Raw genomic sequence first — 24,949 nt, 5'->3', positions numbered from 1 at the left:
GTCTTGCTTTTTTAAAATCTTTATTTTATTATGTTTTTGGTAGATTTGTATTAGTTTATTGGACATGTCCGGCAGAGAAGAAGGATGGGAGAGAGATATGGGGGAAGACATTCGGCAAAGGTCGCCGGGTCCGGGAGTCGAACCCGGGACGGCCGTGTTGCACTACAGTGCGTTACGTGGTGCGCCACCCTGGCGCGCCCCCTGACAAAACCTTTGATGCACGAGAGAGCAAGCACACACCCCTAACGAGAGTAGGGTTGCACGGTATACCGGTATTAGTATAGTACCGCGGTACTAGAGTGTTCGAAATGGTACTATACTGCGTTTGGGGAAAAACTGTTTAAAAAAAATATATATATATTTATTCATTTATGCATGCAAATGCCTTCCTATTGGAGCACAGCGCTGCTGTCAGTGATGACGTTGATGACCGGAAGAGAGAGCTCTGATGGAGAGAGATTGAGATTTCTATTCTTGCGAATAGCATTGTGGACATTTTCTAATGCTCGTATAAGGAACTGTAGTCACGAGAGCTAGCATTAACGTAACGTTAGTTATCATAACCATCGGCAATCGCAGTGAGGATCTTTATTGATTAACGTTAGCTAGCTTTAACTAGAATTATAGTTTGCTAGCTGTTACAAAGGGTCAGATTAAACCGAATATATATATTTATTGCCTGAGATCCCATGTATAATATTTGTATATCGTTTGATATCCCTTGTGTATTCTTTGTACATATACACTGAATATCCCTTTAGTCTACAGGACAGACCATAATATTCGTTCTCCTATTGGAAGCGATCCCCTAGGCGCCAGTGACTTACCCCTAGAGCTGACTTGAAAGCTACCGACACGAACATGTCCCAACTAGCCCCGGTTCCGCGTAGGAATACGGCTACCGAAATACGAATGGTACTATTTGTTCACCGTGCACATAAATAGGGCGCAAGAAATGTAGAACTCCTCTTAGTCCCTTGTCCCGTTCAGTCTCGTTCAGTTCCAGTTATCCAAGTGACGTCTCTCCCCACTACGCAACGTGGGCCGAGTAGGGCTCGCATCGCCCCAAGATAGAGTCTCGTGTTATCCTAATACGTTTGTTTAACGTATCGTTCGCTATTTATTAGTAAACCTTCATTACGAGTCAAAGACCACGTGAAGTGGGTAATTGTGCGTCTACATAGAGCATTTATTGCCGCGTACTAATAGGATAGTAACGTCAAGTTCAACCGTGCACTACCGCGCACCGGAGGATACCTACACCGGACCAGCAGAGCCACTTTCCGGCAAGGATTATTATTCTTCATTGCTTTGACCAAGCTGCTGGAGCAGAGAACCGCCTACCCCACTGCTACTGTGGGATCTACACCTGCCCGTGAGACCATCACTCGAGCCCGTCTCTGTCGTACCAGAGGCTCCACGGCTTTCACCTACGCGGCGCGCACCCTGTGACCAGGCTGCCTTTCCCCGCTGCTCCAGGGAGTAAGATCGCCTCCGTGGACCATTGACTTTCATAGAGCATTGCCTCCCCCTGCTGGCTTACAACCGGTAGTACACCCCCCCTTCCCAGAATATCCCTAGATCTAATTCCTAAACATTCATTATTGATTTGCCTGCACATTCTTTGCCTTATAAGCGCATCCAAAGTGACCCAAGTAATGTAATATCATATTCTTAATGTAATAAATATTCTAAACAAGTATTTGTGTGGAAACCGTTTCATTGTGGAAGTGTTGTCATCTAATATACTTGTGTACAGTAAGGCCAGTAATGTACATACACGGTAGTAGTTTAATGATACTAATACTTGATTAATACAGTCAGGGAATTGTACCCCTCAGTTACACTAGCTATATAAGCTAACGTTAGCCGAGTTTATTCTATGCAAAATGTGCTAGCTAGCTAACGTTAATAAAGATCCTCACTGCAATTGCCGATGGTATGGTATGATAACTAACGTTAAGTTAATGCTACAGTAGCTCCTATCAGTACTGTAGTCATGCCATTGATGCCAACAGTTGTTGGATGAGCTATGCTAGCTCTTGTGACTACAGTTCCTTATACGAGCATTAGAAAATGTCCACAATGCTATTCGCAAGAATAGAAAATAAATTGAAAAGCCTAATAATAAGCTATACATAGCCTAAATTGCCGTGCTGAAAGCTAGTAAACACAGCATCCCCTGTTGCCTACCCACAACAGAAATGAATTGATGCACATGTGCATCTCTATAGCTTAGTCACAAACGTGATTTATACAGAGACAATTGACAATTGCCCATTTAATGGTTCATACATACTGTATAAAGTAGGAGTGGGGGAAAAAATAGATACGTAGTAGTATCGCGATACTTTGCGTGGCGATACTGTAACGATACAGGGACGCCAAGTATCGATATTCAATTATTCATACAATTTTATTTTTATTTTTTTTGTATAAGGAAGTTGCATTGTTAATTTCAATACCTGTAATAGTACAGTAGTCCACACACACACATGTGCATTCAGTTAAGTTGGAATATGACTGTAATACAAACAGTTCAGTTTGTCAGGTACATGCAACACAGATTACAGTGTTTACATCTGTCTGCTTGAGAAAATACCATGTTCTTCAATAAAAATGGTTGAAGTGAGATGTACAGACTGAACTTTATTTTATTAGATAAAACATGTTGACAGTTTTACTTTGCAGTAAAAAAAAAAGAAAGAAAAAAAAGTGATAAAAAAAAGAAATATCGCAATATTCGCGATATATCGAATATCGCGATACTATCGTATCGTGAGGTCTCTGGCGATTCCCACCCCTAGTATAAAGACAACGGAAATCTATTTTATTTTTGTTAAACAGCCTACAATATGACATAACCTAGTTCTAGATTATGATAGGCTATATATATATAAAATCAGTCTCACTCATCAAAATGTTTTCTAGGTTATGGTATCTCAAACTAATTAGGCCCTCTGCAATGACAAATGTATAATAATAATAATACAACTATACTTTTTCTACCCCTTGAATTTTTTTTAACTACAGAAGTCTGCTGCATTTGGCTCACAGAGTGACTCCCCCCACTCAGAAGCAACCTAACCTCCCAGCTTTTTTTGAGTCCAAAGATGATAAAAGGCTCAACAGGGCAGTCTCAGAGTTCATCTGTGTGGACCAAGTTCCAATATATATACAGTTGAGAAAGCTGGGTTCAGAAACCTTGTACAGCAACTGTTTTGAGTGCAAAAAAAAGTTCTCCAGCATTTTGAATGCCATTGCTTTTAATTTAATTTATTTATTCTTGTCATTGTTCATTGTTGTGTTTTAAAATAAAGAACAATAATGACATCTGAGAGTGTTTCCCTGATTTTGAGGAAAAGTATCGAAATTCATATTGGTATAGTATCGAAACAAAAATGTTGGTATCGTGACAACCCTAAACGAGAGCGCGAGCACACACCCCTAACGAGAGTGCAAGCATGCACCCCTAACGAGAGCACACACCCCTAACGAGAGCACACCCCTTATGAGAGCGCAAGCACGCACCCCTAACGAGAGCGCGAGCACACACCCCTAACGAGAGCGCGAGCATGCACCCCTAACGAGAGCGCGAGCACACACCCCTAACGAGAGCGCGAGCACACACCCCTAACGAGAGCGCGAGCACACACCCCTAACGAGAGCGCGAGCACACACCCCTAACGAGAGCGCGAGCACACACCCCTAACGAGAGCGCGAGCACACACACACATGCCGTCGAACAGCGACCTCCAGGCGAACCTACTCACAGCTTTATTACTCCTAGCCTTCACTTTCTCCTTTCTCTATTGACATCATGACATGGCAAACATTTGATAGCTTTTCTCTGATCTTTCTGTCTCTTAGGGAACCATATTCTGCCTGATGAGGACCTGGCTGCCTTCCACTGGAGTCTGCTGGGTCCTGAGCACCCGCTAGCCTCTCTCAAGGTACACCTCAGCACTCATTAAAATGTCATTCAAATATTACCAGCGTTTATTGAGCTGATTGCAATAGCATTATACACCTGATGCTTAACCTCTTAACTGGCGGCCAGAAAAGTGGCAATTTTTAAACTTGAACTTGAGGACTGTATACTTTTTTTGCAAAGCTGATCTTTATAGGCTACTTTATACTTATAGCACATGCATGAGCCTGGTCTAAATGAACTTTTAGTGCTAATGAAATAGAGTAACATAGGTCTGAACTTGAGTTGTAGAACATTTTTCTGTAGTAGTTGCAATATCCAAAAGTGTATATCCAAAAAAATTGGTATGAGCTGGAAAACACCCTGGGTCCATAGCCTGAAGTCGTATGTAGTACATACATGTCCAAATTTCATAAAAATCCGTTCAGAAATGTGTGATTAGGAGTGATTTTGGCAAACTGAATTGACTTCAATTCATTTTGCGTTTTTTTCTCGTCCTGTTTTCACTCGTGACTTTTCACCTAGATCCCTGATTCGCTCATCCCCACCTGGCGTATCATTGGAAAGCCACACTCATTGGTTACTTACCAGGCACCATGTCCAATCATTTTCGAGATTGCCAAATGATTGACGGAGGTAGAACCTCGGGAGTCGCGGGTGGTATTCGGAAAAAAATAAAAGTGCTGTGTACTTTGGCGCACGCCTCACATATCGGCATGTAACTCGTGAACCGCTGAACGGATTTTGTCACCTAAAACGGCAACAAATGGGGCTTTAATTCGATATATATATATATTGTATAAAAAAAATATGCACACCCGAACCGCTAGAGGTCGCCAAAGTGGCGCGTCGCGCCAGTGGGCAAATCGTCCTTAAAACTGTATAATAATAATAATCTACATTCTCCTTTACTTCATCACAATTTACTCAAGCCTAGTAACAGACACAATATTTCTGACACTGGGAATACATTCCAAGAGATCCATAGATGTCCCTAGAATCAGATACCAAGAACATGCAAATGAACCTTGTAGAAGTGGAGCAATCTTCTATTTACTTAGGTATGTATTTTTTGGCTGATTTTCAGAAAATAGAGCTCATGCTTAACTCATTCAGCACCAGGGGTCGCTGTTTACCTTACCGTTGAAATGCCATCGCCTTTTAACATGGGGATACGTGGCTGTGTTTGCAGGCCTAAAGCTATATTATATATTATAGCTATGGATCTAATAATATAGTCGATTGTCATTGAGTTTCTTCCGGTCAAGATGCAAAAAACAGAAATTTTTTCCATCCATACATTTCCGTTTTATACCGTCGTGAATATGAGTGTAGTTTCATCATCGTCATTTCCAAAATGCTTCGTAATGGCCGGCAACGTGTATTCTAGTAAAAGCGTTATCGTTTCTTCCCTGGACTAGCTACTGTTCTCAAATAAAATTTAGAAAATCGTTATTATGTTTCATCATGGATGCATGAAAGGGCATTATCTGATCGCCATTCCAAGTACTGATTGCGATCGTGTTTCCAATGTAATCCAGCAATGAACATGAACCCGGGGGGCCCGACCCTCGTCGATGCATGCGTTATAAGCGTTTGCCCTGCCCGAGTAGTTGGACTCCGCCCGCAGATCGGCCCAGACAGCAAGCCACATCGTTTCAAATGGAGTGCAACAGTGGCCGTAAGGCGGCAGGCGGCGGTATTGGACTTTTGCGATCTCAGACCCATCCCCAGTGATAACACACAGCTGCCTGCATGTTTATGAATGGAAATAGCGAATAAAAGAAATAATGATCCAATAACGAGTATACTCGTTGTTGGCGTTATTCGATTGACGGGCTATATCGAGTATACTCGCTGTTGGCAGCCATTGAGTTAACAGGTTATATCAACATTATCTGGCCATCCTCAGTAAATACTATCAAACTCCTCTGACCTCACCTACTTAAAATCATTGAATGTAGAGAGAGGGACAGAGAGAGCCTGAGCCCCCCCCCCCCCTTTCCTCACTAATGGAACTGTTTTCTCTGCCTCTGAGCCGGGTTAGCTTAGCTTAGTTACCATTAGCAGCTAACGTTCGTTTTTGGCGAGGATGCAACGTATGTTAGATACATTGGACGCGTTGCAACAAAAAAAAGGCAGGGACTTATTTCCTGGTCGCAAAATGCGCACTCTGGAGCTATGCTGCCTGTAACATCTACACACGCTGTTGTTGTTGGGCTGCCTGAGCTCCGGGAGCTGCGCTTGGGCGGAAATGAGACTTGCCACAGGATTTTCAAAATAAGATAATTAATAATCTATATGAACTAGGGATGTCCCGATCACGTGATCGGGATCGGGGCCGATCACGTGATTTTCCAAAGATCGGGATCGACAATTTTTTTTTTTTATTCAACAAACATGACCATGTTCACGTAGGGGTGGACGGTATAAACGGTATAGGGGTCGACGGTATAAACGGTATACGGTATAAACGGTATTAATTTGCTCTACGGTGTGGATTTTGACTATACCGTGTAACCGGTAGAGCAGCTCTAAAATAGCAATGACGTCATGTAACCACAGCGCGACTATTTCAATCGCATTTGCCCCTAAAAATAGATAGAATTAGTCATAGATAATAGATATGTGCAAACTGGAAAAAGTTATTTAGGAGGCTTCGCGCAGTGGGCGTGTCAACACGCAATTGTCATTTCATAATAAACACATATCACCGCGGCGCACAGCAAGTTTCAATTTCAGTTCCTGGCATTTTTAACCAGTGGAGAAAGGTAAGAGATGTCCCTATCGTTTTTCTTATATGAATTATTCTACGTTAATAAAACATACCTGGTGATCAACTACAGTTTGCTGTAAACATTATGATATGCGTGTAGTGTTATGATAACGAGAGGACGTGAGGACGGCTGCAGCAGTGGATTTGCGAATAGCATGCAGCTGCAGAGCCGCAGAGCCGCAGAGCCAGCGGCGCTTTCAGGTCTCACAGGCCCGCTCAACAGCGCCCCCCCCACCCAACGGCTGAAAGCTGTGACCAGACCTGAAAGCACCGCTGGCTCTGCGGCTCTGCAGCTACATATGCTTCTAGCAAAATCCAGCATCCAGCCCGCTGTTTGCAATGGGAGCAGCACGGACTCTGGACTTATTTTATTTGGAATATAATGACTTTATACGCAAAAGTAACCTAGTTTTAAGTTAAAATATTATAAATCTACATGCCTTGAGGATGTCATTCTTTATATAGCCTGCCTATCAGGCAAAACAAATTATTCGAACGGAAACACTGATACCGTGATATATACCGTTACCGTCTATGCTTCAAATTATACCGTGATATACATTTTAGACCATACCGTCCACCCCTATGTTCACGTCTTAAACTCATACTGAGGCCTTAGTTTTGGTTTTAAATTGCATATCATCATTCATTTATTTATTGTCACACAGAGCAGAATAATTTTGCCAAAACAAACCAATAGTATCCAGCTGCAGAACGGAAGACCAGCCACACTCTCGGACCCAAACGCATTTCCTTTGATTTAATTATACATCAAATGATTTATGTCAAGGATTGCAATGCCTCGCTTGAATGAAGTTAACTTTTCACCTGGATAACGTCAACATTCAGGGTGAATGTAATGTGAGAAATTGGGATACAATTATTATTATTTTAATTTTTTTTTATCGGATCAGGAAAGATCTGTATCGGTAGATACTCAAAATCACATGATCGGGATCGGATCGGGAGCAAATAAATTTGATCGGGACATCCCTAATATGAACCGAACTGTCAGCCCTGCTTAACAGGCAATATATTCTCAACACATAGCAACTGTTGTCTCTTCCGTTGCCATGTACAAAACAATGGTTGCTATGTTACAGGTAGCCATGTTGGAAGGAGAACTACAAACATTCTGTGCGAGGCCTCTATTGAATAGAATAATATAGATAATATAATAAAATAAAAAATATTTTTTAATAATAATAAAATATGTACCATGTCTGTGTCTCAGGTGCGAGCCCACCAACTGGTCCTGCCCCCCTGCGAGGTCGTCATCAAGGCCGTGTCGGAGTACGTCTCCTCCATCAAAGACCTGGGGAACCTCGATGCCATCGCCAGAGACGTCTTCAACCTGTCGCAGGTGCATTTTACATTAAATTACATGCATACATTACACAGGTAACGTTTATAGAGACGTCTTCAACCTGTCACAGGTAGGGCTAGGTCACAGGTAACGTTTATTTATATTTATTTGTACTTTATTGTATGTTGGGAGTCAATTGAGGGGTACCAATTCCAGATGTTTATACCAAAGGTACATGATAACGTTCCAGATGTTTATACCAGAGGTACATGATAACATTCCAGATGTTTATACCACAGGTACACGATAACATTCCAGATGTTTATACCACAGGTACATGATAACATTCCAGATGTTTATACCACAGGTACATGATAACATTCCAGATGTTTATACCAGAGGTACATGATAACATTCCAGGGAAGCGAGAATCATGATTGGAGGATCAACAAAAGAGGCGGGTCTCAGACGGGTCAATAGTGTGTTACCGTGCTCTCGTAGCAGTGGGTCTCTGGGTCAATAGTGTGTTACCGTGCTCTCGTAGCAGTGGGTCTCTGGGTCAATAGTGTGTTACCGTGCTCTCGTAGCAGTGGGTCTCTGGGTCAATAGTGTGTTATCGTGCTCTCGTAGCAGTGGGTCTCTGGGTCAATAGTAGGGATGGGTACCTTTCACATTTGAACCGGTACCGGTACCTGTGAATCGATACCGGTACCCAACGGTACCTTTTTTCGGTACTTTAGTCTCAAGAAATTTAATTTACCAACCTCAGTCGTAAAAAAAGAAATCCAAACTTCAAATAACTACAATTTCGACAGTTTTCGGCTTGTCATTGCTCCGACTGCTTTGTTGTTGAATCAAGTCAAATCCTAGGTAAGCATATATTGTGCGTGTGAACGTTGACATGAAAAGAAAAAAGTAAAAAATAAAAATAATTAATTATTTAAAAAAAAAATCGGTTTCTCACTTGATTCGATACTCGGTAGTACCGACGTGTTTCGGTTCGGTACCTCAAAAGTACCGAATTCGGTACCCATCCCTAGTCAATAGTGTGTTATCGTGCTCTCGTAGCAGTGGGTCTCTGGGAATCTCAATTCGATTTTGATTATTTATCGCGATTATCCTGGCAATTCCATAGATTAGTTAGAAAGCTTGTATATATTGTGTGTCTTTCTGCTTGACTAATCTTGGCCAATCTGTAGGATTTCGCGATTGAGCTAATTGATTTATCGATTTATAGTTCCAAGGTCATGAGAAAGTTGAGAACAGATTTTTGGGGATTTGTGAATAAATTTTATTTTTTAAATATTTATTTTAGCGTTTTTACAGCTTTTATTGTCAGACATGACCGACAGAGGAGAGGGAGAACGGCAGAAGATGTGGGGTAGGACATGCAAATCCGTCCGGGAGCGCAAGGCGAACCCGGGTCGGCCGCGTAGGTCTTCTACGCAGTATGCGTTGCGCCACTCGGGCTCCCGTGAATACATTTTTAATCTCGGAGACAGATTGCCAATCACAGGACCCCATCTGACATCCCCCCCCCCCCCCCTCTGACCCTACAGTCTCGCATGGAGGACAAGGTGGAGCGTTTCAAGAAAGCTGTGGAGTATTTCTCAGCTGCTTCCAAGCCACGCCCACTCAGCATGGGCCCCTCCTCCTTCATCTGTGAGTGGACAACCCTTTTCACTCTATTGAGACATGGAAGAAGAAAAATATAAGCATTAGAATATATTATACTTGAAGATATTAATTTGAAATACTGATCCATCATCATTTTCATTAGTTTTAACTAGGGCTGTCAGTTTATCGCGTTAATTAGATTAATTAATTACACAGCTAATTATCGCGTTATGAAAATTAACTCAAAATTAATTACAAAAAAAATTAAAATTTGTATCATTCATTCCATAAGAATGTAGAATACACATTTACAGACTTTTTTTGCATGTTCTTGGTATCTGATTCTAGGTACATCTATGAATCTCAGGGAATGTATTCCCAGTGTCCGAAATACTGTGGGCTAGATCCACAAAGAATGGATTGCACGGTGCAAGTTGCACCCTTACTTACAATTCATTATGAATTGAAAATGGGGGACCCTGATGTAAACTAGACGAAAGTATTTCTCTGGTCTGCATACCCTTAACAATTGTGTGTATTGAGCCGTACTGTATTGTACCCATTCTGCAATCTGTTAATAACATTTTCATTCAATCAATCAATCTTTATTTTGAGTAAATTGTAATGAACCAAATGTGAATATCAATACATTTTTTTTAATCTTTGACTGTGAATAACACCATGCTCAAATTGACCAGACCTGAAAAATCTAAGCAAATTAATAGATGGAAGATGATTAAACAGAAGGTTTTGTAGATACAGTACTGAATTCTGCCATCCGGACACATGCAATTTGAAATATGATTATAGAATATAGAATATCAGGCATAAAATGGTTATGCGATTAAAATGCGATTAATTAGATTAATTAATTACAAATCCTGTAATTAATTAGATTAATTTTTTTAATCGCCTGACAGCACTAGTTTTAACCTGTTATGCTCTAGCTCTATTTTCTGAAAATCCGCCTAAAAATACATACCTAAATAAATGGAAGATTGCTCCACTTCTACAAGGTCCATTTGCATGTTCTTGGTATCTAGGGACATCTATGGACCTCAGGGAATGTATTCCCAGTGTCAGAAATATTGTGTCTGTTACTAGGGATGCTCCGATATTGATATCGGCCCCGATATCACTAAAATAGCTGGATCGGGTATCGGTAAAAAAAATATATAAATCGGATTTTTTTTGTATTATTTTCAAATATATATATAAAATAAGAAATAACAATTCAGTATATCTATGTGTTAATTTGTTACATTTAGTTTCACTAAGTTAGGAAAGTAATGTTTTAAGTCAAGCCTGATGTTGCCCCTTGCACAAAAGAATGATCCCAGTCTCTTCCACACAGTGAGACATACAGTTTATTAATTGAACAATGGGTATTTACATTTAGCTGACTATTTTATCCAAAGCGACTTACAAGTTCTGTACGACAAGTCATCAGGAAGGGCACAACTCTCATCAGCTGAGTAACAATGTTCATCAAAGTGTTGAGTGCTACAGTGTAGGTTAGTATATTAGGACAAGTGCATGACAGTAAGGTTAGTTAGGGTTAGATTATAAAAAAAAATATATAGATAATGGTATGGGTATCGGATCGGTAATCGGTATCGGCCGATACCCAAAACCAGGTATCGGTATCGGGACTGAAAAAGTCGGATCGGTGCATCCCTATCTGTTACTAGGCTTGAGTACATTGTGATGAAACAAAGGAGAATATAAATTATGATTTTTCTTTGCATCTTTGACGGTGAATAACACCATGCAGACATAAAAAACTGCCACTGAGCTCGTTAACACATTGGCGACCACGGTTTGCAGTGTAATATGGTTCTGGACGACCAGGGTTTGTCAACAAACCGATGTACTTTCTAACAGCTATATATATACTTTATAGTATTGCTATCTGTCCATTCTCATTGTCTCTTGAGTGCATAAACCGTGCCTTCATAATGGCTTAAAGAAAATAAAAATCCATCGGTTGGTTGTCATTTTATAGCGTCGTGAATATAAGCTTTATCGCAGTTTTCGTCTCTTTTTTTTTTCTTGGAAGCTAGATATGAGGCTAAAGGCTAGTCACGTTATATCAAACGCCATTTCTGTTGTATATATACGAATGAAATAAAACAAACTGCTTAGCATCCGGACTATTACAGAGCATCTATGGATGAAATGGGGGCGGCGGGGGACGCCGATCAGTATTATTGATTAGCAATACAGTGTGCGTTCAAGTAGCCATATTCACTGATCGATCACTTGCGTGTTACAACAATGTCCAATCCGGCTGTAATTTGGGTGAATAGTATCCTACCGTCAGCCCATGTGATCGCCGGCAGCATTTCGTCATTATTCATCGGCATCTGATAGATCGATATGTCCATTGGCTGATCATAAATCCCATTATTCCAGGCTGAAATCTGCGTTCCGTAAAGTGATCAAAGATGGAGGATGTTCGGCTGGGATCCAGGCTCATATGAAACGCCCCAGACAGTAAAAAAAATAATTTTCCCATTCGGCCTCAATGATACTGCAGTGGAGCGATGGCGCCCCTAAGAGGATCTGGCCGGTATTGCATGTCGCCGATTTAAATCTGGCGGGTAAATCTGCAGAGTCGATCCGGGATCTTGATCCGTTTATTAATATGGAATAAAACAATAACAACTTGCCACGAGTTAACTCGTGGCTCTGGTCCTCAACGGGTGGAATCGAAACACGAGTTAACTCGTGGCTGGTCCTTAAAGTGTTAAGCACCTTGAGATCACGTGTACAAAAAAATCAAAGGAAATTAATAAAGGGAAGATGATTAAACATAAGGTTATGTAGATACAGTACTGAATTCTGCCATCCGGATACATGCAATTTGAAATATTATTATAGAATATAGAATACCAGGCCTATAAATGACCTTATTATAGCCAACTTGCACACTATGGATCGGGCCAAATCTACTCTTTCAAATGGCATAGTTCAAATTGGATTTAGTATCACCAGGCATGCACCGAGAATGAAGAATGAAATTCTTCATGGCTCCGCCATTTTGGATCGGATTTCAACACAGATGGTTGCTAAATGTTCACAGAAGGTAGACACACTAACTGCGCTCCAATCTACGCCAATAACGCTCAGTTTTGTGGTATAGAATCCAGAGAAATAAGAAAATTTAAGAAATTCATACACAAGTAGGCGGCTAAGTGGCGCAGTGGGCAAGGCGCTCGCCACTAACGCAGGAGATGCTGGGTTCGAGCCCAGCTCTCGGCGTTGCTTCCGGCTTGGCTGGTCGTTCATACTAATACAATTGGCAGTGTTAGGGATGGGAAAGCCGGTGGGTGGGGATCGGACGTTGTGGACAGCGACTCCTACAGGTCGGTTGGTGCGCCTGTACAGCAGAATCAGGAAGTATCGGGGGCAGCGTGAGCCTCCCACGCGTTACTCCTCGCCACTGAGAGATTGCGCTGTGCAGGTGATGTTTCAAGTTCAAGTTTCAAGTTCAAGTTTCTTTAATAGTTGTCATACAGAAGTACAGAATACTTTTATACAAAATGCTTCTTACTGTTACGCTCCAGAGACTGTGCAAGACAAGATAAGTATGAAATAAAATAACATAGTATAGTATGTAAATTAGAAGTAAAAAAAAAAATGAGGTCACAGAGGTGTTCAGTATAGACATATGTACAATGTTCGATGCAGAATAGATGTAACTGAGTTACCATATAATATACAATACTATGCAGTGTACTAATATACAATACTATATAGTGCAAGGCAGAAATGGGATGAGGTGCAATTTAGGTACAATTTACAGTAGGTGTACGAGTTGTAGTGCAAATCCTTTATCAATAAATATAAAGTGTGTTTGTGTGATCTAAAGTGTGGAGAGTGGGTGCTGCAGTGTGTTGTTTGTTTAAGTGAGTGTGTGGGTGTGTGTGCTGTGTGCATTTGATGGTTGTTGCATAGTGTCTATTGTTCGTTTAGCAGCCTGGGGATAGAAGCTTCTTCTGAGTCTTTCTGTGCTCGCCTTAAGACTCCGGTATCGCTTGCCTGACCGCAGCAGTTCAAAGAGGCAGTTGTTCGGGTGGCTCGAGTCCTTAATAATTCTCTTAGCCTTCCCCCTGCACCGCTTGTTGTAAATGTTCTGGAGGGTGGGAAGCCCCCCTCCAATTGTGCGTTCGGCTGAACGTGTCACTCTTTGTAGTCTGCTACGGTCTTGTGCAGTGCTATTCCCAAACCAGGAGGTGATGTTGCCAGTCAGGATGCTCTCTATTGTACATGAGTAGAAGTTCCTAAGGATCTTCTGACTGACTTGGAACTTCCTTAGGCGCCTGAGGAAGTAGAGGCGTTGTCGTGCCTTCTTCACAACACTGTCAATGTGTGTGGTCCATGTCAAGTCCTCGGATATGTGGGCTCCGAGGTACTTGAAACTGTTCACTCTCTCAACCGGTGCCCCGTCGATGCTGAGGGGGCTGTAGTCCTTGACCCCCGACCTCCTGAAGTCCACAATCCTCTCTTTTGTTTTGCTGACGTTCAGGGAGAGGCAGTTCTCCTGACACCACTGTGACAGATTTTCTACCTCTTCCAGGTAGGCCCTCTCATCGTTGGCAGAGATCAGGCCCACCACTACTGTGTCATCAGCAAATTTGATGATTGTGTTGTTGTTCCGCTGTGCCACGCAGTCATGTGTGTACAGGGAGTAGAGGAGGGGGCTCAGAACACAGCCCTGGGGGGCCCCTATGTTGAGCGTGATGGATGAGGAGGTGCAGTTGCCTGCTCTTACCACCTGGGGTCTGCCCGTCAGGAAGTCCAAGACCCACTGGCAGAGGTCATAGTTCAAGCCCAGGTCCCTGAGCTTGGCTATGAGTTTGGAGGGGACTATGGTATTGAATGCCGAGCTGTAGTCGATGAACAGCATTCTCACATAGTTCCCCTGCCTCTTGTCCAGGTGTGATGCTGCTGTGTGCAGCACATGGGCTATGGCGTCCTCCGTGGACCTGTTGGGGCGATATGCAAATTGCAGGGGGTCCAGGTTGATGGGGAGGGAGGAACAGATGTAGCCCTTCACTAGCTTCTCAAAGCACTTCATGGCTATGGAGGTGAGGGCTACAGGGCCGTAGTCGTTGAGGCAAGCGGGCGTAGATTTTTTGGGTACAGGGATGATGGTGGACTTCTTCAGACAGGTGGGGATGACAGCCTGTTCCAAGGACAGGTTGAAGATGTCAGTGAATACCGGGGCCAGTTGGTCGGCACAGACTTTTAGGACGCGGCTGGGGAATGCCGTCCGGTCCTGCTGCCTTCCTGATATTCACTTTTTTAAAGATCCGTCTCACCTCATGCTCTGTTACCCTGAACACTGAGTCTCCATCAGCAGACCCCCCCCCCCCCCCCATTGCCGTGGTTTGTGGGCTGGTGTTGTTATTCACAGCCTCAAACCTCGCATAAAAGGAGTTGAGATCATTTGCTAAGGATATGTCACTGTTCAGCTTGAGGGAGGTGCCTTTGTAATCTGTCATTGTTCTGAGGCCCTGCCACATGCCTCTAGAGTCAGCCTGTTCAAACTGAAGTTCAACTTTATCCCTGTAACGCCGTTTTGCCTATTACTGCTCTCCTGACGTTGTATCTTGCCGTCTTGTGTTCTTCCATGTTGCCTGTCACCAGGCCGGAGTTGTAGGCTGATGTGCGCACTTTCAGAGCCTCACGGACGGATTTATCTACCCAGGGCTTTTGATTTGGGTAGATTCTAATTGTGGTAGAGGGGATTGTTTCTTCTACCAGAGTACAGACAAAGTCAAGCACCGTTTCAGTGTATTCGTTAATATTGGAAAAGATGCGACGGCTGCCTCCTCGTGTACCGGAGGGGACACGTGATGCAAGGCTTCGTCCACATTGCAGCCGACCAGTGGGAGGCATGGTCTAACAACGTTCGAGACAGGGGAGGGTAGAATTGGATAATACGAAATTGGGATGGGAGAAAAATAGAAAATGGGGAGAAAAAGTAGAAAATTATAGAAAAAATATATAAAATTCATACACAAGTAATTTGCTTGCAGGAAGCTAGAATCGGCTGGGTACTGTAGTTTTTCGATATTTCAACGCTCATTGAGAGCTCTGGATGCCCTGTGCTCATATGCCTACAAATCATCATCATTCGGCGATGGCCACTAATTCAAAATGGCGGATTTCCGCGAAAATATTAAAGGTCCCATATTTTGCTTTATTTTTCTTGTAGAAGTGGAGCAATATTCCATTTACTTAGGTATGTATTTTAGGCGGATTTTCAGAAAATAGGGATCTGTGTTTAACTCATTCAGCGCCAGCCATTATCCAGGTCCCATTGTAGCTATGCCATGCTTTAAAGATAAGAGTGCGTCACCTTGTTTGTAGAGCTATTATCTATATTCTATATTATAGCTATGGGGACAATACTATGGTCATTTGACACTGACTTTCTTCTATCCAAGATGCAAAAAAGAGAAAAATATTTCATGCATACGTTCACGCGTTATCGCGTGGTGAATATAAGTATAATTTCAGAGTGGTTCGGGATCATTCCTGGGAAGCGAGTAATAGGGCGCTACGTGAATTATACTATAACCGTTGGCGTTTCTTGCCTGGACACACTACTATTTCCAAATCAAATGTATATTATAGGTATTATGTTTCATCATGAATGCATGAAGGGGGGGGGGTAGTTTCTGATGCTTTGATTGCCAGTAACGGCATTCCTATTCACTATCAGCTGGATCGGTATCAAAACATTGTTGGATCAAGCTGAAATTGATGTCAGATAGTCCTTACCTGTGGTCGCTGGTATTCCAAAAAGAATATTCCAATTGTCTGATCGCGATTTCCAGTATTGGTGTCCATCTGGTCCCGGACATAATTTGGCACAATTTATGGATTGAGTGTGCCAGATGCGTCTCGAAGTGCTCGGATGAAGCGACTTACTCGGCTCAGTCTAAATATAGCGCCCGGAGACATTTGAGTGTAACACAGAGTTAGATATAAGGTTTCAAAGGGTGGGCGACACTGCCATCTGGCAGGATGTGGCCGGGATTGCGATCTCAAAATCCTTTCATATGGCAACACCGTGGTCAATGGATGAATAATGAATGAAAAATAGCGAATCAAAGAAAAAAAACTGCCAAAACCCGAGATATCTCGGGTTCTGGCGTCCAACGCATGGTGAGTTAACCTGAGATATCTCGAGCCTGGCAATTAAAGAGTTAAGAGGTTAAATAGCTCTACATTTTGACAGCCATGTAGAGTATCTGGTCAGTAACATGGGTCTCCCAGTCCCTCCGCTCTGCAGTAAACACAAAATCTATTTTATAGTTAAATAGTATCCCTTCCCACTTTATCCAATCAGGAGAGAGAACCCTAGATATTTCTACTTATTTCAAGAAATCATGCCAAGCTACATTTGCAGATTATTTTACTTGTTTCAAGCACATAATAAGATTTGCTTAAAACTAGTTTGTATTTCTTATTGTTGTTACCTGTTAGCTCATATTGTTGTTACCTGTTAGCTCATATTGTTGTTACCAGTTAGCTCATATTGTTGTTACCTGTTACAGGGCTGTACGTTAACTTTTTTTGCACATAGCACTGGTGCTACAGAGGTTGATAGTTTTGTAGCACAGGCCAAAATCTTGTAGCACGAGTATAAAACGTCTCTAAAATCTCTAAAAACAACCACAAGTAGTGCAGTTCATTACTTAAATAGGTATGTGACTGGCAAGGGACATGAATCTTGCATACAGGGCACACAAAATCCAAACTTTAACAAGAAATGCTTTTAGACAAATTCTTTCTTTATTTGCCCATAATGTAAAACAAAAAGAACAAGGACATAACCATATAACCGATATGAAGCAGTCCGAGACCAGGCAGCGCTGGTGTGGACTCAGATTACAGGGAAAGCTAGAAACCAACCTAGAAACACCTAGAAACCAACATAACAAATAGATATAATGCATACAAACACCTGTACATATTTGTGGAACCAAATAAATAAATGTATTATTATTATTATTATTATTATTATTATTATTATTATTATTATTATTATTATTATTATTATATTATTATTATTATTATTATTATTATTATTATTATTATTATAATTATTCGTGTGTGTGCGTGCGTGTGTGTGTGTGTGTGTGTGCACTGCACACGTGTCACAGTTCCAGCATCATGTCTGCTGGCCACTTTTTCAGATCCACACACACACACACACACACACACACACACACACACACACACACACACACACACACACACACTATTGCATTAATCAGAACTAAGTACAAGGAACTCTGCATGAATGAAAAGGGCTTTATAAATAAAATGAATTATTATTATTATTACCTTATTTGCATATTGTCTCGTTATTAGATAGATAGATAGATTGATTGATAGATAATTAATACTTTATTGATCCCGGAGGGGAATTTAAGTAGCCATACGATGGAGTTCTTTTTACAGAGTAAAATTAGCGGCTTAAATTTAGTGAACAGCATTTCTTCCTTGGCGATGCAATATGCCACATTCATCTTAAACTTTACCTCACGGAGATCAGCATCATCCGCTCTGGTCGTGTTTAGTCAGCGAGTGCAAGAGGGTGCCGGCCCGCGCTCAGGAGTTTGTTTAGCGTTGAAGGCATCCCGGGCAAGAATGTGTCGATGGGACGTATTGTGTTTATTAATGTTATCCCTTTTTAGGATATTGTTACCCGCGAGTCAAGGGATTCTCTGATCGGATCTTTTCCGGAGTCTCCCGGCACCAGTGACAGAATAATAATAGCTGTGCTTCCTCATTAAAAAATATCCACGGAAAATCATTTTCCCACTCTGCGTTATATCTGTACATCTTGTTAATCTTCTCCTTTTGTCTCGTTTCTATTAACGGTGGTCCCTCTCGGGCTCGTTTGGGGTTTTGATCTTGTACTTCTTTTGTTGGATTTAATACCTTAAAAAAGCGCTTCATCTTGTCGAAGTCACCCAGTCAGTGTACATTGAGCTCGCAACTTAGTCGCGGGGATATTGTTCGCTAGGGATTATGGGATTTGGTGTTTGATTATGGACTCTACGCGAGACGGGACATTGTTTTTAATCGCACGAGACTACAAGTACCAAGTGGATAGCGTGGCGCTGTGGTCCATTCAATTTACCGTCACACTTTATTTTTTTTTGCTTGCTCCACGGGCCATCGCACCAGTGCTACTGAAGTCAATTCATTCATCGCACAGACTGACGTCAGTGTCGCACGTGCGACATATATGTCGCAATGTACAGGCCTGTGTTAGCTTATATTGTTGTTACCCGTTAGCTCATATTGTTACCTGTTAGCTCATATTGTTGTTACCCGTTAGCTCATATTGTTACCTGTTAGCTCATAATTTATTGTTGTTACCCGTTAGCTCATATTGTTACCTGTTAGCTCATATTGTTGTTACTAGGGATGGGTACCTTTCACATTTGAACCGATACCGGTACCGGTACCTGTGAATCGATACCGGTACCCAACGGTACCTTTTTTCTGTACTTTAGTCTCAAGAAATGTAATTCAGTCGTAAAAAAAAAATCCAAACTTCAAATAACTACAATTTCGACAGTTTTCGGCTTGTCATTGCTCCGACTGCTTTGTTGTTGAATCAAGTCAAATCCTAGGTAAGCATATATTGTGCGTGTGAACGTTGACATGAACAAAAAAAAAAAAAAAAAAAAAGTAAAAACAAATAATAATAAAAGAATTTATTTATTTATTTACTTTTAATTTTTTTTTCCAGTTTCTCACTTGATTCGATACTCGGTAGTACCGACGTGTTTCGGTTCGGTGCCTCAAAAGTACCAAATTCGGTACCCATCCCTAGTTGTTACCCGTTAGCTCATATTGTTACCTGTTAGCTCATATTGTTGTTACCTGTTAGCTCATATTGTTGTTACCCGTTAGCTCATATTGTTACCTGTTAGCTCATATTGTTGTTACCTGTTAGCTCATATTGTTGTTACCTGTTAGCTCATGTTGTTGTTACCTGTTGGCTCATGTTGTTGTTACCTGTTAGCTCATATTGTTGTTACCTGTTAGCTCATGTTGTTGTTACCCGTTAGCTCATATTGTTGTTACCTGTTAGCTCATGTTGTTACCTGTTGGCTCATGTTGTTGTTACCTGTTAGCTCATATTGTTGTTACCTGTTAGCTCATGTTGTTGTTACCTGTTAGCTCATATTGTTGTTACCTGTTAGCTCATGTTGTTGTTACCTGTTGGCTCATGTTGTTGTTACCTGTTGGCTCATGTTGTTACCTGTTAGCTCATATTGTTGTTACCTGTTAGCTCATATTGTTGTTACCGGTTAGCTCATGTTGTTACCTGTTGGCACAGGTTGTTGTTTCCTGTTGGCACAGGGTGTTGTTACCTGTTAGCACATGTTTTTGTTGGTTTGTTTTGTTGTTCATTTGCGTTTCTTTTTTCCCTGTGAACTCAGTGCCCGGATTTGGACCAAATCCATTCGGGGGACCACCTGGTCACATGGGACCGATGCAGCCTGGGAAGAACCAGGTAGATACATGCACTCAGTAGATATACTCAGTAGATATACTCAGTAGATATACTCAGTAGATATACTCCTCCAGCCTCCGCATGCACTTGGGTATTCTGTATGTGGATATACAGGTGCAGCTCAATAAATTAGAATATCGTGGAAAAGTCTATATATTTAGCTGTATTGATGCAGTCATTTATGCAAAAGGAGCCCCAACCAAGTACTGAGTGAACATACATGAACATTTCCAAGAAGGCCAACATTTCTATATACAAAAGAAAAATACATCTATTTTAAAAGTTTATTGGTGATACAGAATTTTGGGCTTTCTTGAGCTGTAAGACATCATCAAAATTAAAACAAATAAAGGCTTGAAATATTTCACTTTGTGTGTAATGAATGTATAATCTACGAGAGTTTCGCTTTTTGAATTGAATTACTGAAATAAAATAACTTTTCCACGATATTCTAATTTATCAAGCTGCACCTGTAAGTGCATTGGTTTGGATTAGGTTTGTGATCTTTGATATCCCTGTGGAGGGGACTGGTCTTCACTTCCTAGCAACCTTGACTTGTCTAGTATAGTATGTAGGGGTGGAACGGTTCACAAAATTCACAGTTCGGTTCGTATCACGGTTTTGGGGTCACAGTTTTCGGTTCGATTCGGTATACATTGTTTTTTTTTATTAATGTAACACTCCAAAAATACCATACATCAGCATAAGATATATATAGCCTAAAAATAATCCAACTTTTCTGTTATTCTCAAGGACGTAGTCATGCAAAAACTGAAAGAATGAGGCAGTTTGACATCAGGCACATTATTTTGACAGTGACCGGTTAAAGCTAGGAGAGATTTCGGTACAGCAAGAGGGGAGGCATTGCTGATTTAAACATGCTCCTCATTTATTTGGTAAAAAAAAGGTTTACAGCGGTTTGCCTTAAATAATGTTTGGCACACAAAGACCGAACTGACTGAAAAATATAGGCAACATTTGTCAAAGTATTATTAACTTAGTGCAAACAAAAAAGTATGCATATGCTCAACCAGCACTATACTTTCTAATCAAAAAGGAAAGGTCACTGTTATTTAAAATAAATAAATCATGTGTACTAAATATATACTTACTTTTTAATTGCATGAAACATTATGAAGTATTCTCTTATGCCGCTTTTCACTGCATGGTACCTAATCGACTTGACTCTCTTTAGCTTTTTGAGCGTCTTGGTTGCCGTATTTGAAGTGACGTCACACAAGGAAGTAAACAGTAACACAGCGTTGGAACCTGGAGAAGCCCCTGATGATATAATATAAACAAACAGCAAATAAATGTGAAGTTATCTTTGAACCTCTGTTGTCAAGCCTCGTCAATATGCCCCCCCCATCCCCACTAATGGAACTGGTGTCGTGGAATGACTTCGCTGTGAGCGTTTCCATGGTTAGCTCGCGGCTAGCTAACGCTAGTTAGCTTAGCTCGCGGCAAACTTAGTTACTGCCTCTCTGGGTGTAACGATAACCGAACAATACACAACAATACATGCCCCAAACCGTGGAGGTCGTACCGAACGGTGTACGGTTCGAATGCGTACCGTTCCACCCCTAATAGTATGTATAGTATAGTATGTATAGTATGTATAGTTTGTATATTATGTATAGTAAGTATAGTATGTATAGTAAAGATAGTATAGTATGTATTGTTTAGTATAGTTAGTATAGTTTGTATATTATGTATAGTTAGTAGTATGTATAGTAAGTATAGTATATTATGTATATATATTATAGTAAGTATAGTATGTATATATAGTATAGTATAGTAAGTATAGTATGTATATATAGTAAGTATTAGGGTTGCTCGATATTGGCTTTTTTACCGATACCGATATACCAATATTGTCCAACTCTTAATTTCCAATACCGATATCACATTTTAATGCCGATATCGGCCGATAATATCAGACATCATTTCTATAGAAATGTAAAAAAAAAACGATAGATATTTTCCCATATCACATTTTAATGCCGATATCGGCCGATAATATCGGTAGGCCGATAATATCGGACATCCCTAGTAAGTATAGTATGTATTGTATATTATGTATAGTATAGATAGTATAGTTAGTATAGTATGTATAGTATAGTATAGTATGTATATAGTATAGTAAGTATAGTATGTATGTATAGTATGTATAGTGTCTGTGCTTCTAGTACATATGATATAGATTAACATTGGCAGCATCAGCTCTTATCCTTGAGACATCCTCTCGTGCTCTTATCCTCCTCTCTTCCCCTTATCCTCCTCCCCTTATCCGCATCTCCTCCTCCCCTTATCCTCCTCTCCTCCCCTTATCCTCTCCTCCTCCCCTTATCCTCCTCTCCTCCCCTTATCCTCCTCTCCTCCTCCCCTTATCCGCATCTCCTCCTCCCCTTATCCTCCTCTCCTCCCCTTATCCTCCTCTCCTCCCCTTATCCTCCTCTCCTCCCCTTATCCTCCCCCTCCCATTATCCTCCTCTCCTCCCCTTATCCTCTCCTCCTCCCCTTATCCTCCTCTCCTCCTCCCCTTATCCTCCTCTCCTCCCCGTATCCTCCTCTCCTCCCCTTATCCTCCTCTCCTCCCCTTATCCTCCTCCCCTTATCCTCCTCCCCTTATCCTCCTCTCCTCCCCTTATCCTCCTCTCCTCCCCTTATCCTCCTCCTCCTCCCCCTATCCTCCTCTCCTCCCCTTATCCTCCTCTCTTCCCCTTATCCTCCTCTCTTCCCCTTATCCTCTCCTCCTCCCCTTATATCTCCTCCTCCCCTTATCCTCCTCTCCTCCCCTTATCCTCCTCTCCTCCCCTTATCCTCCTCTCTTCCCCTTATCCTCCTCCTTCCCTTATCCTCCTCTCCTCCTCTTATCCTCCTCTCCTCCTCTCCTCTTATCCTCCTCTCCTCCCCTTATCCTCCTCTCCTCCTCTCCTCTTATCCTCCTCTCCTCCCCTTATCCTCCTCTCCTCTTATCCTCCTCCCCGTATCCTCCTCTCCTCCGCTTATCCTCCTTCCCTTATCCTCCTCTCCTCTTATCCTCCTCTCCTCCCCGTATCCTCCTCTCCTCCGCTTATCCTCCTTCCCTTATCCTCCTCTCCTCCCCTTATCCTCCTCTCCTCCTTCCCTTATCCTTTCCTCCTCCTCCCCTTATCCTCCTCTCCTCCCCTTATCCTCCTCTCTTATCCTCCTCTCCTATTATCCTCCTCTCCTCCCCTTATCCTCCTCTCCTCCTCTTATCCTCCTCTCCTCCTCTCCCCTTATCCTCCTCTCCTCCCCTTATCCTCCTCTCCTCCCCTTATCCTCCTCTCTTATCCTCCTCTCCTCTTATCCTCCTCATCTTATCCTCCTCTCCTCTTATCCTCCCCTCCTCTCCTCCCCTTATCCTCCTCTCCTCCTCTTATCCTCCTCTCCTCCTCTTATCCTCCCCTCCTCCTCTCCTCCCCTTATCCTCCTCTCCTCCTCTTATCCTCCTCTCCTCCTCCCCTTATCCTCCTCTCTTATCCTCCTCTTATCCTCCTCTTCTCTTATCCTTCTCTCCTCATCTTATCCTCCCCTCCTCCTCTCCTCCCCTTATCCTCCTCTCCTCCCCTTATCCTCCTCATCTTATCCTCCCCTCCTCCTCTCCTCCCCTTATCCTCCTCTCCATAGTTTCCTCCTCCCCAGGTCCCGGGGCTAAAGCCACCCTATCAAAACTCTCCGTACGGACATGGCTCTGCCCATCTATTCCAGAACGCGCCTCCAATGCAGGACTGCAATGATTCACTGACGGGCAAAATGGGCTTCTCTGACTGGTCAGCTCCATATGATTCCACTCGGGGCGTAAATAGATTACCCAATCACCACGCAGGTGCTCAGTCTGGCCCCTCCCCCTCTCCTTCCTCATCCTCCGGAGACGAAGCGAACGACAGCAACGCAAAGTAAGAGCCACACGCGATCAAAGACTCATCAGTAACAGTGTTTACACCAGATATAAGTACATACTGTTACCATACTGTACCCTCTGTTACCATACTGTACTCTCTGTTACCATACTGTCCCCTCTGTTACCATACTGTACCCTCTGTTACCATACTGTACCCTGTTACCATACTAGAGGGATTGTCCAAAACACATTCAGGTCAAGGAACAGTAGATTTGTAGTCGACTAATAATAGTTGTGCATTTTATTGACTAATCAAATGGCCATACACTAATCATAATAATCATAACTACCATACACTTTAATCATAACTACCACCATACACTTTAATCATAATAATCATAACTACCACCATACACTTTAATCATAATAATCATAACTACCATACACTTTAATCATAACTACCATACACTTTAATCATAATAATCATAACTACCATACACTTTAATCATAACTACCATACACTTTAATCATAATAATCATAACTACCATACACTTTAATCATAACTACCATACACTTTAATCATAACTACCTACCTAATACTATGGTCTACCATATAACTCAAGTACAGTACAACGAAAAGAAGTTTAAAAGTGCAAATGTAACAGTAAAGTGCAACAGTAATATACAATGCCGGTATGTACAGACGGATAGACTGTAAGAATAAATATATATATATATATATATACGGTATATACAGCATTATTGTACATGCCATCATACAGAGTTATATGGGTTATATGCAGGTGTATAAGTAGGTATATAGAAGGATTATATGCAGGTATGTTCAGACAGATATGGATATATATGTAATGTATTAGGGGTGTAACGGTAT

At 41.7% G+C, this 24,949-nt stretch overlaps 1 protein-coding gene across 1 annotated transcript in view; it reads left to right on the top strand.

The window, feature by feature from the left end:
* Window positions 1-24,949, top strand: part of fam120c (family with sequence similarity 120 member C) — a 98,921-nt gene that overhangs the window by 22,009 nt on the left and 51,963 nt on the right. Inside the window, exons 3-7 of the mRNA XM_084332569.1 lie at window positions 3,871-3,953; window positions 7,942-8,070; window positions 9,573-9,675; window positions 20,115-20,188; window positions 23,843-24,111. Of these exons, the coding sequence (XP_084188695.1) occupies window positions 3,871-3,953; window positions 7,942-8,070; window positions 9,573-9,675; window positions 20,115-20,188; window positions 23,843-24,111 (658 nt within the window). The remainder of the gene's footprint in view (window positions 1-3,870; window positions 3,954-7,941; window positions 8,071-9,572; window positions 9,676-20,114; window positions 20,189-23,842; window positions 24,112-24,949) is intronic.

Source organism: Notolepis coatsorum, assembly GCF_963971535.1.
Source record: "Notolepis coatsorum genome assembly, chromosome: 17".
Taxonomy (NCBI): Eukaryota; Metazoa; Chordata; class Actinopteri; order Aulopiformes; family Paralepididae; genus Notolepis; species Notolepis coatsorum.
This window is presented reverse-complemented; position numbering and strand designations above follow the sequence as displayed.